Source organism: Leucoraja erinacea, chromosome 10 (genome assembly GCF_028641065.1).
Source record: "Leucoraja erinacea ecotype New England chromosome 10, Leri_hhj_1, whole genome shotgun sequence".
NCBI classification, from domain to species: Eukaryota; Metazoa; Chordata; class Chondrichthyes; order Rajiformes; family Rajidae; genus Leucoraja; species Leucoraja erinaceus.
Window position 1 is genome coordinate 16,782,854 of NC_073386.1, and position 16,343 is coordinate 16,799,196.

The 16,343-nt window shown below is 41.3% G+C and overlaps 1 protein-coding gene across 1 annotated transcript in view; it reads right to left on the reverse strand.

The window, feature by feature from the left end:
- Positions 1-3,772: 3,772 nt before the first annotated feature.
- LOC129700827 (vitamin D3 hydroxylase-associated protein) overlaps positions 3,773-16,343 on the reverse strand; it is a 33,124-nt gene continuing 20,553 nt past the window's right edge. Inside the window, exons 8-15 of the mRNA XM_055641559.1 lie at positions 16,033-16,158; positions 14,609-14,706; positions 12,418-12,517; positions 11,415-11,458; positions 10,048-10,087; positions 9,360-9,468; positions 7,740-7,885; positions 3,773-5,633 (exon numbers count right to left, since the gene is read on the reverse strand). Of these exons, the coding sequence (XP_055497534.1) occupies positions 5,508-5,633; positions 7,740-7,885; positions 9,360-9,468; positions 10,048-10,087; positions 11,415-11,458; positions 12,418-12,517; positions 14,609-14,706; positions 16,033-16,158 (789 nt within the window). The 3' untranslated portion in view covers positions 3,773-5,507. The remainder of the gene's footprint in view (positions 5,634-7,739; positions 7,886-9,359; positions 9,469-10,047; positions 10,088-11,414; positions 11,459-12,417; positions 12,518-14,608; positions 14,707-16,032; positions 16,159-16,343) is intronic.

The window sequence follows — 16,343 nt, forward strand, 5'->3', positions numbered from 1 at the left end:
CTTGGTGAAAGGATGGTGCAGTTGCCTGATAACAGCTGGGAAGAAACTGCTCCTGAATATGGAGGCATGCGTTCTCAAACTTCTTTCCTTCTGGCCTGAATGGAGAGGGACGAAAAGAGTGACCAGGTTGAGACTCATCCTTGATTATGCTGGTGGTCTTGCCAAGGGAGCGTGAAGTGTAGATATTGTCAATGGAAGAGAGGTCGGTTTGCATGATGATCTGCGCTGCGTCCACAACTCTCTGAAATTTCTTGTGGTCTTGAATGGAGTTGTTCCCAAGCCATGCTGCGATGCATCTCGAGAAAATGCTGTCTATGAAGTTGGTGAGTTGTTGGGGACATGCTGAACTTCCTAAGCCTTCTAAGGAAATAGAGGGGTTAGTAAGCTTACTTGGCCATAGCTTCACTATGGCTCGTCTAGGATGTTGCTAGTGATATTTACTAGCATTTCTTCCCTGTCTTCTAATCGTAAACATTAACTGTTTCGTTTTCCAAAGATGCTCCCTTACCTCCTGACTAATTCCAGCTTTTTCTGTTTTCATTTAAATTTTTGCAGCATTTTGAATTAAATTTAATCATTTTCTGTTGGGTTTATAATGGGTGTGTAGCAACTTTCTGCCCTGAATGTGGATTTCATTGCTGAGTTTAACAGTGAAGTAAAAGAGCTTGCAGAGAGAGGGTGCCAGGGACATCAAAGTTATTGAATCGTGCATTTTCATTGTCGGATGTTGCCAGCCATTTTATTTCCCAATATCTGTGAGGGCTGATTAGTTTGTTGGTTGTTTCATAAGTTTTGGGGTGACTAAAGAGACCAGAGTGGAAAATGCCAAATCTCTTAGATGGGCCAGGGGGAACCTACTATACTTGTGTATGGCTATTTCTGAGGTGGTGTGTACCTTCCACTATGTAAGCAGGGTCTGGGTACTCCCATTGCATAGACTCAAGATTTGTGATATCATACCATATGCTCCTCCGCTTTCATGGCCCAGGCTAAGAGTAAGAAGGGATATTGACATTATTTTTTCATCTATGAAAGGAAGTAGACCATTTGGCCCATTGAGTCTACTCCACCATTCCATCATGGCTGATCTATCTTTCCCTCTCAGCTCCATTCTCCTGCCTTCTCCCTTTTACACTCGACATCCCAAGAGGCTTTGAGCACATCCTTGCATCTTTTCTTCAGCCTGCTTATTAATCTCTTCCCCTGACAGAGCTCAAAAGAATGTGTCTGTTTTTCTGGTATCAAACATGCAAATACCACTGCATGTCCACTCAGGCTGACTGAGTGTACTGGGGATCTTGTACTGGGGATCTTGCCCTGGGAGAACACTCTGATTTGGTTCACATCCATCTACTAAATTGATGTGATATTGCAGAGGCACCACTAGTAGGATCTTTCCTCTTATAAGACCAAAGTTAGTTTGGAAGCAAGGTACAGGGGTTCCCAGGTTACGGAAGATGTGGCTAATGGAAATCCGACCACGCAAATTTAATGAAGTCACTCTACACACGAGGCCCTCACACGAGCCTCCTCGATACCCCGCAGCTCTGCCCTTGCTCCCCCTCCCCCGAGTCACAACAGGAACAGAGTCCCCCTGGTCCTTACCTTTCACCCCATCAGAATTCGCATACATCCCATAATCCTCCGACATTTTTGCCACCTCCAGCGGGATCCCACCACGAGTCACATCTTCCCATCTCCACCCCTTTCCGCCTTCCGCAGAGACTGTTCCCTCCGAAACTCCGTGGTTAAATCCCTTCCCTCTGCAACCGCAGGAGATGCAACACCTGTCACTATACCTCCTGCCTCGATTGTCCAGGGGCCCGAACAGTCCTTTCAGGTTAGGCAGAGGTTGACTTGCACCTTCTCCAACCTCATGTACTGTATCCATTGTTCAAGATGTGGACTCTTATACATCGGCGAGACCAAAACGTAGACTGGGCGATCGTTTCGCTGAACACCTTGGTTCAGTTTGCCTGGACCTACCTGATCTCCCCATTGCAATACATTTTAATTCCCCTTCCCACACTGACCTTTCTGTCCTAGGCCTCCTCCATTCTCAAAAAGTGAGGCTAATCATAAATTGGAGAAACAGCATCTCATATTTTGCTTGGGCAGCTTACAATCCATTGGTATGAATATTGATTTATGTAACTTCAAGTAACCCCTGCACTATCTCCATCCCTCCCCCACCCAAGACACACCAGGTTCCCGGTCTCACATAGCAAACAGCTAACAATGGCCTGTTTCCTTTCTCATCATTACATTTTTTGCATACAGGATATCTTTCATCCATTTGTTCTATATATCTCTACATCAGATGAAAGTAAGCATGCAGGTACAGCAGGCAGTTAAGAAAGCAAATTACATGTTGGCCTTTATAACAAGAGGAGTTGAGTATTGGAGCAAAGAGGTCCTTCTGCAGTTGTACATGGCCCTAGTGAGACCACACCTGGAGTATTGTGTGCAATTTTGGTCCCTTAATTTGAGGAAGGACATTCTCGCTATTGAGGGAATGCAGCGTAGGTTCACAAGATTAATTCCCGGGATGGCGGGACTGTCATATGCTGAGCGGCTGGGCTTGTATACTCTGGAGTTTAGAAGGATGACAGGATATCTTATTGAAACATATATGATTATTAAGGGTTTGGACAAGCTAGAGGCAGGAAACATGTTCCCGACATAGGGGAAGTCCAGAACCAGAGGCCACAGTTTAAGAATAAGGGGTAAGCCATTTAGAATGGTGACGAGGAAACACTTTTTCTCACAGAGGGTTGTGACTCTGTGGAATTCTGTGGCTCAGAGGGCGGTGGAGGCCGGTTCTCTGGATACTTTCAAGAGAGAGCTAGATATGGCTCTTAAAGATAGCAGAGTCAGGGGATATGGGGAGAAGGCAGGAACAGGGTACTGATTGGGGATGATCAGCCATGATCATATTGAATGGCAGTGCTGGCTCGAAGGGCCGAATGGCCTACTCCTGCACCTATTGTCTATTATCACTTTCTAGATCTATCGTTTCCTTTCCCCCTGACTAATCTAAAGAAGAGCCTCAAAACATCACCCATTTCTTTTCTCCAGAGATGCTGCCTGTCCCACTGAATTTCTCCAGCATTTTGTGTTTATCTCAAGGCAAAAGCATTGTGCATATGAATTATGTCATTACATCACTTACAATATTCTATAACATTTGAGGGAGAAAAATTAATAAAAAATCACACTTGGAAGTGTCTGGTCCAAATCCCTGATGGAAAGCCTTTCAACAGGGATGATCTTGGCACTAAACAACGCATAAACACAGTTTACATGCAATTTGACGTCCAATATCTCGGCTTTAACATTACAGTAGCTTTTGAGACCCATACTATGGAACGGTACATTAATACAAGTTGGCATCAAATAAGCATGAAGACCATAAACAGGGATTTAAAGATGAGGTGATTGTTGTAGAAGTTAATCCCAGGGTCTAAAGTCACAACACTGAATTTAACAGTGACACCATGGTAAATCGCATATCACTGTACCTTAATTGGTACATGTGACAATAAAAGACCTTTGAAACCTTTGATATATATACTTTGCATTGCTACATGTTGTCAGTTACTATCATCCTCCAATAAAATTTGCAAGTGAAAATTCTGTGCTTATAATTTTATTTCCTGATCCCAAAGACCATAGTTCTAAACCTAAAGCTTTTGATGCAATAGTGTTCAAAGTGGAGACTATCTTCACTCTTTTAAGGACTGATTAGAAAAAAGGCAGCAACCAGAGGTAAAGCCAATTGTTTTATTTGATGAAGGCAAACATTACAATAAAGTTTCTCCAGACTTGTTGGAAAGAAAATGTTAGACGGAGCAAAACAGGATTAATGATCAATAATAATTTACCTTAAGCAAATAAATTAAAAACATAATGCAGGTTGTGTACATTATCAATCAAAAAGGAGGAAGGGGAGAGGAAATAATGCCCATTTTATGTCAACTATAGAATAACCAATTATTGCAGCAAACTTCATTAAAATGATATAATCAAATATCCTTATGAACCGTAAACAAATGTCCATCATTTTGAAAACATGCCAGATGTTACACAGATGCTCAGGATGACTTTGTGCCACAAATATCATTTCTTGCTGTAGGATTCGAACCTTCGTTGACTGTGAAGGAGCACCAATAATTTCCAGTTTCAGAAATGTGTGTGACCTAGGGAGCATCTTTGGGAGATGATTCTCCCATGCATCCGATGCCTTTATCCATCTTGAGGTTTAATGGTTACAAGTTGTGGCAGTGCATCTTGTAAATGTTTCATGCCCGTAGCCATGTTACAAAGAAGAGCGAGATGCGAGTTGAGATGGTGTTTTGTCCTGGGTGGTGTCAAGCTGCATCTCATCCAGGCAAATAAAGATTATTCCATTGGAGATGGTGGATAAACTTTTGATGAACTCAGGTAGAGATTCAGTCACCAAGGTAAGCTCAATCCCTGACCTGTTCTTCAGCTGCCGTCTGCGTGTATTTGGTGCAGTTAGGTTGCAGCAAGTTGCGGCAAATGATTTGCCAATTGTATTACTGTTAATTCTTTCATGAAGTAACAGAGAAGAACATTTGTCGCGAAGATAGACACAAAATGTTGGAATAACTCAGCGGGACAGGCAGCATCTCCTGCAAGAAGGAATGGGTGACATTCCCGGTTGAGACCCTTCTTCAATCTCAACCCGAAGCGTCACTCTTTCCTTCACTCCAGAGATGCTGCCTGCCTCGTCGAGTTATTCCAGCATTTTGTGTCTATCTTCGGTTTAAAGCAGCATCTGCAGTTCCATCCAGGATATTTGTACAGCAAGTTGTGGTTGTACAACAAACTATTGGTCTCCTGCTGCTGAATTTATATTCTGGATTAATTTCCATGGATCATAACATCATCAAAATGTAAGCTGGTAACATAACTACCGTGCTGCATAACCACCAATGCTAATAAGATCATAGCTTACAATAGGGATGGGGCATTGAACATTTGTTGTTGCCAATTGAAAGATAAAGTGCAACTAGAAAAGGCAAACAATGTCTGACATTATTGTTTCTTAAAGCTTGCTTGCTTATTACACTACACTTGTCTGCAATATTTTTCTTCATATGTCCAACCTTATCGTTTGATGGACCACCTGATGGACTTTCTAAACTGTTAATAAACAAAAGATAGACACAAATTGCTGGAGTAACCCAGCAGTAATTCAGGCAGCATCTCTGGAGAGAAGGAATGGGTGGTGTTTCGGGTCGAGACCCTTCTAGCATGGTTTACTGTGGAAAAATGTATCCAGGAGGAAGAACAGAGATATTTATGTACCTGTCCTGATAATACTGCCATTTTCCAGGTTCTTAATCCAAATTATTCATCAGGTAGCTCAATTATGTGCCATAGGATAGCAAAAATAGTTGCTAAATTCTGAGACAAGCACCATCTGTATGGAAAACCCACCTGACAACACCGACTTAAAAGGACATTCCACTCTAATGTAGTTAAATGGCCCTGTTCTTTTGGGTAACTCTTTCCACCTCTTTCATAAAACGTAGGCAAAGTTCATCCTGCCAAGGTAACGCCACACATTGCACAGCTATTGGGAGACCAATCGCATCAGACACATTCTGAAACAGGAGGAAAAAAAAAACAAATGGCAAAATAAGCTCTTGCGCAAATGTGATGGCAAATGTTAAAATTTGTTATTAGGTTTCATTGGTTACATTGTCAATGCATTACAATCACTAGCTCAGATACGGCCCTTCCCCACAGATTAGAGCAGAGTTTAAATATAGATCAGCATGTCGTGTCACCGCTGGAGAGAATAGCTTCCAGCCAACGGAAGACAAATTCAACTCCCATATCCTTGGAGAGTTCATACTCAGGTTTTGCTGATGGGCCAGTCTATAGAAGGAGGCTCAGTGGTGTGGCCAATGCAGTTTACAGGGAAGTCTGCATTTAATGCTGAGGATTATTGCAAAGTACAGCACCAGCCTGATGCTGGACAATACATAGAGCAGTCCTCCTCCTTTCCTGTGTGAAAGAAGTGACAACTCATTTCCGATACCTGAGGACCCAGATCTGACGTGGTGTTTGATCAGTGTATCGCAGTGCATGCAGTGTCCATGCAATGTCTCCATGCCACAATGGAAATTCACTCCGTTGCCACCATGGACTAGCGTGATCATGTGATCAGGCACTAAGAGATAATGAGGGAAAAGTACAAGAAATGTCCAGGATTGCTCCACTGCAAGCTAATATAGATTTGAAGACCCGAATGGCCTCTTTTGTGCCATGGTAATTCAACGATTTTATGATCCATTACAAGGCTGGATCTGGATTTCATTTCAATTGCGAGCCATCTCGTCACAGATGGCAGTTTTCAAGTAACCACCCTTTACTTAAGCCTTGGTCTCTAAAATGGTGTTAACCACTAAACCACTAGCCCTCTGTTACATAAAAATAAGTGCTCATGACTCCTGACAGAAGCCAGCAGAATCAAATTTCAAAAGCAAAGTATGGATTTGCTACTGTATTGTGCATCGAACACATGTGGCACCCCAGCATTTCTAAAGATGCATTACTTCCTTGATCCTAAACATTTGAACACGTTCGTGGATAGGGTAGCTATAGAGGGATATGGGCCAAGCACGGGCAGGCGGGACTAATGTAGATGGAGCACATTGTTCGCCGTGGGCAAGTTGGGGGCCGAAGGGCCTATTTCCACGCTGTATGATTCTATGACTCCATGACTCTAATCCGGAGTGCCATTCTGGGTATGTGCGCAGCCTGATTCTTGCAGTAACTGAAGTCACAGCCTTCTAACTCAGGTGCACGTGTGTTGATGCTAATGTCCTAGCACAAGAGAGGACAAGTGACAGCCAAAGTGGTTTCCCTATTAAAATGCACATGCGGACGTACAAAAAGATGTATTGTGCTGACTCCCTGCCAACTGGGCTACAGGTCGGAAGAGAGAAGGAAGCAGATGCTTCAGGATGAATAACACTTGCACTGTGCAACAGCACAGACCCAAAGACCAAGTGGCTAAGACCAAACACATCTTTAATTCCCCCACTCTGTAGCAGACAGCACCTAAAATGTCAGCACCTGGGGGTCCTATTTCACTCCTAGAAACAAACAAAAGTTTTGTTTGAGCCTCACTGAGGTTCTCCAGGACAAGGGGTCACAGCTTAAGGATAAGGGGGAAATCCTTTAAAACCGAGATGAGAAGAACTTTTTTCACACAGAGAGTGGTGAATCTCTGGAACTCTCTGCCACAGAGGGTAGTTGAGGCCAGTTCATTGGCTATATTTAAGAGGGAGTTAGATGTGGCCCTTGTGCTAAGGGGATCAGGGGGTATGGAGAGAAGGCAGGTACGGGATACTGAGTTGGATGATCAGCCATGATCATATTGAATGGCGGTGCAGGCTCGAAGGGCCGAATGGCCTACTCCTGCACCTAATTTCTATGTTTCTATGTAAATATTGTATTGTAAATTAAAAACAGTTGTAATTAAAAACTAGCACCAGAGATTTCAAACCATAATATTAAAATCATGCTCTTTGAAAATTATGTTATAAATGAGTAGCATGTGATTTCCAAATAGTAAGGAGAGGATAAAAATAAACGTGAACGAGCTGATTCGAGCACTCAATTGATCTCACATCCTTAATGGTATTGAAATCAATCTTTCCACGCAAAAATGTCTGCATTTTTCAATTAGATGCGCCTACCTTTTTGAAAGTCTTCTCCCAAAAATCATTGTAGTAACCTACATAGTCCTTCAGCTCGTCTTCGTCCTTCTCAATCACTTTACCAACTGGCACTACACCAGCTGGGAAATTTAACAAGTTAAAAATCAGCTTGTAACTGGCGGTAACTGTAAAGGAAAAGCAGGCTTTCTTAAATCCGCAAAAAAACGTGGTATTAAGTATCAGTACTGATTGCAATATTTTTTAATATTGTAACATTTACGAGGAAATACGAGAGGACAAGGACTGTAATGAGGATCAGTCCTCCAGCGCACTGCCATGGTGGACCAAGACCATCAGGGTTACTGGTCCCATGTTGACTGGTTAGCAGAACAGGTTTGCATTTGAATAGTACTGCGAAACCGCGGTCACAGTGCATGATCTACCTCAGATCTATAGTGCCCTATCATTCATTTCTGATTTGACCATTCAATTGCAAATATCTTCCGCAGTCAAAGGAATGATTCAAAATTTCTAGGTAAAAAGCCTGGAAGGTAGAGATTGTGGGCAAATTGGGAAAACAACAGCTTGGGGCAATGAGGAAGTCAACAGAAGACTAGCAAGAGGCAGTGTTTAGGCAGCAATGGAGTTGCCATTTGGTTCATTATCAGAATTCAATCTAATATGTAAAATGGAGAAGTTATTAACTTTAACAAATTGAAAATAACATCAAACTTTACCAAGGAATGCTATTTGTTTCTTCGCGCATGTAACTAAAACATTATTACTACGATGCATGGTTAAAATAAAACAGATTTTCATGGGAAAGCCTGCAGGAATATTACAGATTGTCAGTCAAGTCCAGGCTGCCAAACCAACTGCATTTCAATTTCCATATCTGTTTACACTATTATATCGGAAATAATCTACATCCACAAAACTGTACATCACCACAACAGGCCATGAACTGTGGGGAGCACTCTATCCACTGCATCATGTGCTATTTTTAATGAATGAAATAACTGTATGGTAAATCACTTGAAATGGTAAGCTCTTTCCACAAATGCTGCCTGACCTGTTCAGTGTTCTTAGCTTTCTCTTTTTTTCTGTCCATGTGAAACTCAGTTTTTGTTGGGTAAACTTTGGCATTCAGTGTCACTTGAGCACCATGTTTAAAAGAAACCCAAGGTTTCCACTACCAATGAAAGTCAAGAAATCTTTGATGGAACCAAAGGGCGGCACGGTGGCGCAGCGGTAGAGTTATTGCCTTGCAGCGCCAAAGACCTGGGTTCGATCCTGACCATGGGTGCTATCTGTATGGAGTTAGTACATTCTCCCCGTGACGGCGTGGGTTTTCCGCAGGTCCTCCCACATTCCAAAGACGTACAGATTTGTGGGGTTAATTGGTTTCTGGAAATTGTAAATTGTCACTAGTGTGTAGGATACTGCTAGTGTACGGGGTGATCACAGGTCTGCGTGGGCTCGGTGGGCCAAAGGGCCTGTTTCCACATTGTATCTCTAGATCCTAAAGTCTAAATAGGAAGTGGGTAGAGATCAGTACCAAGTGGGATATCTCACAATGGTTAAATGAGACAATGACATGCAATATGAAATTACAGTGACACATTTCATAATTGAGAGTTTACCCTACGTTTTGCCTACCTGTTAGCTTTCCAGCAATTCCAGCAAGGAAAGCAGGACCCAGTGCTGGGCAGAGCAGGACATCAAGGTTCTGGCTTTTCCACAGGCTGATGTACTCCTCACAGTAAGCCTAAGCAAAATACATATACTCAATTTCTTTACTGGTGACAGGGTTAGTGTTGCTGGTGCTTTATGCTTCCGCATGCAGTCAAAATGGTTGACTGTTCAATCCTCTCTGAAATGACCTGGAAAATTTCTCAGTTGCTAAAACCAACACACTAATACAAAATAAGAACATTACTAGTCCTGTAAAGTCCAGACAGGGTTAAAAAAAATAAAAAAATTCCCTTGACAACATAAATGAGCAAATGGGCTATTACGATTAAGTAATTCATTATTACTGCAACCTACTTTTCAAACCATTCAATTCAGTTAATTTAAATTCCCCCATTCACCAATGACATGTATTGAACCGGAATCTCATGTCCATTACTTCAGTTCTCTGGCTTATTATGGAGCGGGATAACCATGTTAATCACACCACAGAACAGATTATATTTACAGAACCACATGTAGTGGTGTGCATGTAGTGGTGTGCATCGCTACATCAAGTCGCCGAGCTTTGTGAGTTTCTTACTGTTTTTGATTTTTTTTTAACACAATGGAATGGAGATTGGCCTCTTTCCAAAAGATTCAATAATTATCTCACCTCTCTAGCGGTATGTTGCTTCCATAGATCACTTATGGATCTGTAAGGACATAAATGGAAAACCTTAGCCACTGTAGAAAAATAAGTGGCTTAGATTAACTGCATTCATTTCAATTTTGAAACAGTCCAACAGCACAAACATGTGAACAAAATTGAACTTCAAATTTTAAATGAGGCGAACCAACAATTTTCCACATTATAACTCAATAGCTCTTGTAACTAAATGTTTTGGATATCCACAGTGCCGTTAGTAAAAATCTCTTTAAAATTAGACAGAAGAACTAATAATCTGCTAGCGGAGGCTACCTGTATTATCAGACAAGGAGAACCCAGACCAGTACTCCATGATGTATCCAAAAATGGATCAGTTCCTTGGACACACAGATTCTGACCTGCATAATAAAGGGCTGCAAATCATTTAAAGCGGAATTGCTGTCCCAACTGCCACCCTGATAACTTCTGAGTATGGTTCGTCACCTCATCTTGGAAAACCCTGATGCACTTTATAGAAACATAGAAACATAGAAATTAGGTGCAGGAGTAGGCCATTCGGCCCTTCGAGCCTGCACCGCCATTCAATATGATCATGGCTGATCATCCAACTCAGTATCCCGTACCTGCCTTCTCTTCATACCCCCTGATCCCCTTTGCCACAAGGGCCACATCTAACTCCCTCTTAAATATAGCCAATGAACTGGCCTCAACTACCCTCTGTGGCAGAGATTTCCAGAGATTCACCACTCTCTGTGTGAAAAAAGTTCTTCTCATCTCGGTTTTAAAGGATTTCCCCCTTATCCTCAAGCTGTGACCCCTTGTCCTGGACTTCCCCAACATCGGGAACAACCTTCCTGCATCTAGCCTGTCCAACCCCTTTATGGAAATCCAACACTTTCACGTTGACAAAAGCCAAAATGTCATTCATCCATATTTTGTTTGCATACCATTTAAACATCCAGCCATTTAGCTTTTCTCCTGGTCCATCAATAAACTCTACAATCTATCACTCTTGGTTGATTAAGGAATATGCATTTTTAGAGTTCCATCCACTCTGTTTGTTCTGCCCCAGAAACAGTGAGAATGTCATTCATTTAACTGTCCTTGCTTATAAACATGCCCCTATTTCCCCAATGCCCAGACAACCAATTTATTTTCTGATTCTTTTCCCGCCAAAGAGACGATCCCTCTTGAGGGCAGTGCAGCTCGCCCCTGAAGTTTAGAACACTGCGAGTTAATACTGTACTACAGCATCAGCTTGCAGGAAGATGGTGTTTACCAGTTTAATTATTGATTATTAATTATTATTCTTTTTAAAAAGCACATTCTAAACATATTCAGGAGGAAATAAATCAAAGTAGTAAATGACTTGCCCTACTCCACAAAGGCACCTGAGGATATCTGCCATTCTTGGATTCTAAAACAGGGAAGGGAAAGGAAAATAGCAGGAAAGATTATTTTTCGAAAAGTAACAACAGGAATTAAGCATGGTAACTGGCAGTACCTATTCACACAAACATCACTACCAACTAATATTTGTTAGGCAGACTGGCATCGAGATACAAGTCAGGCAGCATCTCTGGAGAACATGGATAGGTGATGTTTCAGGTCAGGATCCTTCTCCAGACTGATGGCCTTGAGTTGACCAGGTAGAGGCCACATTCAGATCCAGACAATATTATTTTATTGTCTTATGTATCAGACTGCAATTAAATTCCGTCTTCCCATGAAGCTTGTAGGGTGAACAGTGTACGGTAATGATAGATACAACAAATGCACCAACAAACACAAAATTGCAGAATGGTGCAAAGATTGTTATGAAATCTGAAGTAATGCAAAGAAAAAAACTAAAGTGCATTGTCGGAATAACTGAATGAGATCGAACTAAGAGTGAGAGTACAGGGAGGCACTTCGGGGAAGGGGTTGTGGAAGAGGTGCTTGGTTCAGGAGTCAGATAGCCGTGGGGAAGAAGCTGCTCTTAAAGTCTTGTTGCACGGACTTTTGAGTTTCTATATCTTCTCCCGGAAGGTCAGAGAGAGGAAAGGTAATGGCCGAGGTGGCAGGCATTCTTGATGATACTTCCAGCTTCCTGACCCAACTCAGTGTGAAGGTGGATTGGATGGAAGGAAGTAATGAGGTGGACTATATTCACCACTCACTTCAGGTTCAGGAGTTATCATCCATTTTATATCGACCGATAAGCTGGCAAAGAAAGAATTTTATGCAAATACAATGCAATCATTTTTAATGTTCCCAAAAATGTGATCTCAATTGTTCTTTTTTAAATGCCGGAGGGGATTTGTATTTACATTTTGTGTCAGGCTTTATTTTATATCTAAAAAACCTATTCGTATATTTGAATGGCTTTTAACTTACAAAAGGCTTCATGAGGAAGTACAAGATCTTTTTTAGTATTACAGGAATCCTGTGTACATAAAAGAGGTCTTTCAGGCGAGGATCAATGATGTCTCCTTTTCTAGAATATGCAAAAAAAATAATAGTTAGCTGCATTCTTCTGTTTATGAGGGCAGTAAACACATCCAATGTTAAAAACAGAAATCCTAGTTTTGTTGACGTCAGATATTTGAAGCTCTAGTTTTGTTCGCAACATCAGATATTTCAAACAATGTACAAGCAAAAGCAGCCTCAAGTAAAAACAAGCAATTTAATTCTGAAAGTTAAATATAACTAGTTTCTCTTGAGTTATTTAGTTTTAGTTTAGGGATACAGCGCGGAAACAGACCCTTCAGCCCACGTGTCCATACCGACCAGCGATCCTACACACCCTATACACAATAAGGACAATTTACACCTATACCAAGCCAATTTACCTACACTCCTGTATGTCTTTGCAGTGTGGGAGGAAACCGAAGATCTCGGAGAAATGTTATAGAAAAGACGTTGAGGGCATGAACTATCAGGAGAGGTTGAGCAGGCTAGGACTTTATTCCTAGGAGCGTTAGGAAGGTGAGAGGTCATCTTACAGAGGTGTACAAGGTCATGAGAGGAATAGATTGGGTAATACACAGTCTTTTACCCAAAGAATTGGAAGCAAGATCCAGACGACATATGATTAAGGTAAGGGGAGGGGAAGATTTAACAAGAACCCGAGGGGCAACTTTTTTTACACAAAGGGTGGTAGGTATATGGAACGAGCTTCCGGAGGAGGCAGTTGAGGCAGGTACAACACAGTATTTAAAGGGCACATAACAGATACATGGATAAGATAGGTTTAAAGGGATATAGGCAGGTGGGACTAGTGTAGATGGGGCACGTTGGTTGGCGTGGGCAAGTTGCCCCGAAGGGCCTACAGTATTTCTATGCTGCATGACTCTATTCATAATTTGCCACCTAATCCCTGTATGTTTTTTTCAAGTCTACACTGCACCAATGATTTATAAAACCCCAACAATGTGTTCAGGTGGCCAAACACAGGTGGCAGTGGATGCTGACAGGTAAGCGGAGCTCTGACATCCAACTGGTCTCAGATGAATATATCTTGGGAGGTAAAAACAAACAGCTGGAGAAACTCACTAGATCAGGCAGCATCCGTGAAAGCAGAAGAATGGTTTAAGATTTTTAGGTCAAGACCCTACAATAGGTCTGAGAAAAGATACCTCCTATAAAGAGCTTCCTTCCTTACTTACTTAGTTCTTAAGGATACAGCATGAAAGAAGACCCTTCGACCCACCGAGTCCACAATGGTCACCCATTTACACTAGTTCTATGTTAGTTCACCTTTTCATCTGCTCCTTGCACACGAGAGGGCAATTTATAGAAGACAATTGACCTACAATCCCTCACGTCTTTGGAAACACCTAAAAGCTGCTTGGAGCTCAACCTGTGAGGAGGCCCTAGGGAGAAGGACCCAAAAGCACAAAGAGTGGATAACTCCAGAAACCCTCAACACAATCCAACAGAGGAGAAAGCTAAAGGAGATAGTGAACAACTCAAGAACAGGAGCTGAAAAGGCATTAGCCCAAAAGTAGTACAACAGATGCAACAAAAAAGTGCGAAAGAACATCAGGAGGGACAAGAGATGTTGCCTGTCCTGCTGAGTTATCCCAGCATTATGAGTCTACCTTCCATATTTAACTCTCTTTAGACATGGTGACTATGAAGGGACAACAGTACATTTCCAATCCTAAATTGTGGAATGTTACATATTTATAATAAATGAACAGGTAGTTTAGCAACAACTCAAATTATGCCAAAACTAACACCTTATTTTAATAATAATAATAATAATAATAATAATAATAATAATAATAATAATATTTTATTGCCATTGCACATATGTGCAACGAGATTTGGTATGCAGCTTCCATCCGGTCATAACTTAAACAACTAATAAAATTGAGATTTAGATACCCCGAGAACATTTATCAAGGACAGTAGGGTGCTCTGAATTCATAGCTACTTGGAATGTTAATGGAAAAATACAATCTAGATTAGCAGCAAAATCAAATTTCTTAAAATTTAGAGTACTACTAACCACGTTAATATATTTAAAATGGCAAAAAACATAATGAATTGTCTGAAAACCATTCACTAAAATTAGGCTTACATTCTTTCTAGGATTGTATTGGCTTGATCCGCTGAAATGCCCTTTAAACCAAGTTCGTTCATTGCATATGATATTTTCAAAGGAGCAAAAGGAATCAGCTGGAGAGAAAAAATAAATCAAAAATTTAGTGTGTGGTCAATCGAACTCGAGAGTAATAGAGTCAAGAGTCAACAATGTTTTATTATCATATGTCCCAAACAGAACAATGACATTCTTACTTGCAGCAGAATATGTGAACACAGTACTCTGTAAACAACATAATAAACGAAAAAAAGTTCACACTTTTCACAAAAAGTTCACAAAAGTACACATACACACACACATATATAAGACAGCCAAACGAATAATAATAGTGTAAAAAGACAAATGGCCCCAAATCAATGTGGCAATGTGACAAGGGGGGGGAAAAAAGAAAAAAAAAAAAATTTGTTCGGCATGGACTTGTAGGGCCGAGAGGGCCTGTTTCCGTGCTGTAATTGTTATATGGTTATATGGTTATATAGCGTTTATTTAATAATCCAATCCATTGGGGTGCAAGTCCACTCACCAGCCCAAATTATTCAATAAAAGTCCATCAATTGGGAATTCTTGAAATGAGCTCCATAGTCTCTTGGGAAGTAAACTCCATTATTAGAGACATATTTATTAAGTGAACTAATTGTACATAAACAATTAGTCCTAACCTGACATGTACAATAAAAGGACTCTTATTTGATCTGCAAGGCAGTTCTTAAAGAAATCTGAATCGCACTTGTACACCGATCCTGCTTCACTCTCAGTCAGACAGGAGGCAATCATGAGTTTTCCCTCATTGCTGTTGCTACAACTCTTTTTCCCATCCCAAGCTGTGTTATGAAATGCTATAACTATACAGCTTGAAGCAAATACAAAGAAACAATGCAACACATTTCAAAATACAAGACTGATATTCTTGGCTCTTGAAAGCATTTACCCTTTACTCAGATCAAAAAGATACTAGTTCAGTTTAGTTTAGTTTAGTTTAGTTTAGTTCAGTTTAGTTTAGTTTAGAGAAATAGGCCCTCTGACCCACTGAGGCCACCAATCACCCATTCGCACTAGATCTATGTTATCACACTTTGTCATCCACTCCGATATACACTAGAGGCAAATTTTACAAAGGCAAATTAATCTTTGGGGTTTGAGAGGAAACCAGAGCATCCAAGGAAAATCAACGCAGTCACAGGAAGAATGTGCAAACTCCACATAGAAGCTTCTGAGGTCAGGGTCGATCCTAGGTCTCTGGTGCTGTGAGGCAGTGGCTCTACTAACTGTGCCACCCTCATGGGAGGTTTCCTTCAAGAACCAAATCTCATGAGGTAGAATTGTCTTTGATTGATTTTTAAACCATTAGGTAAACGATTGTGCTTAGAGTGTTTCTCTCCACCATAAGCCTGTACACCCACCTTGTGGCCGGCTTGCTCCAGCAGCTGTTTGGTTTCCATCACTGCTCGCTTCATACTGGCTGAGGGGAGCCAGTACCCATCACTCTCATAATAGCCTATCCTCAGCGGCTTAGAGCTGGAATACACCTGCAGAGCAACAAACAGGATAAGATTGAAATTCATATGATGAGTGGAATTACCCCGGGATGGGCAGGGTTTTAAAAATCCCCTTGTGAAATAACTTTTGCTGGAATAGGAATCAAGAAATGCGAATCCCGAGGAAGGCATTGATAGCGAGAAAATTAGGAAACGGCAGCTGGCCGTTTCAAAGT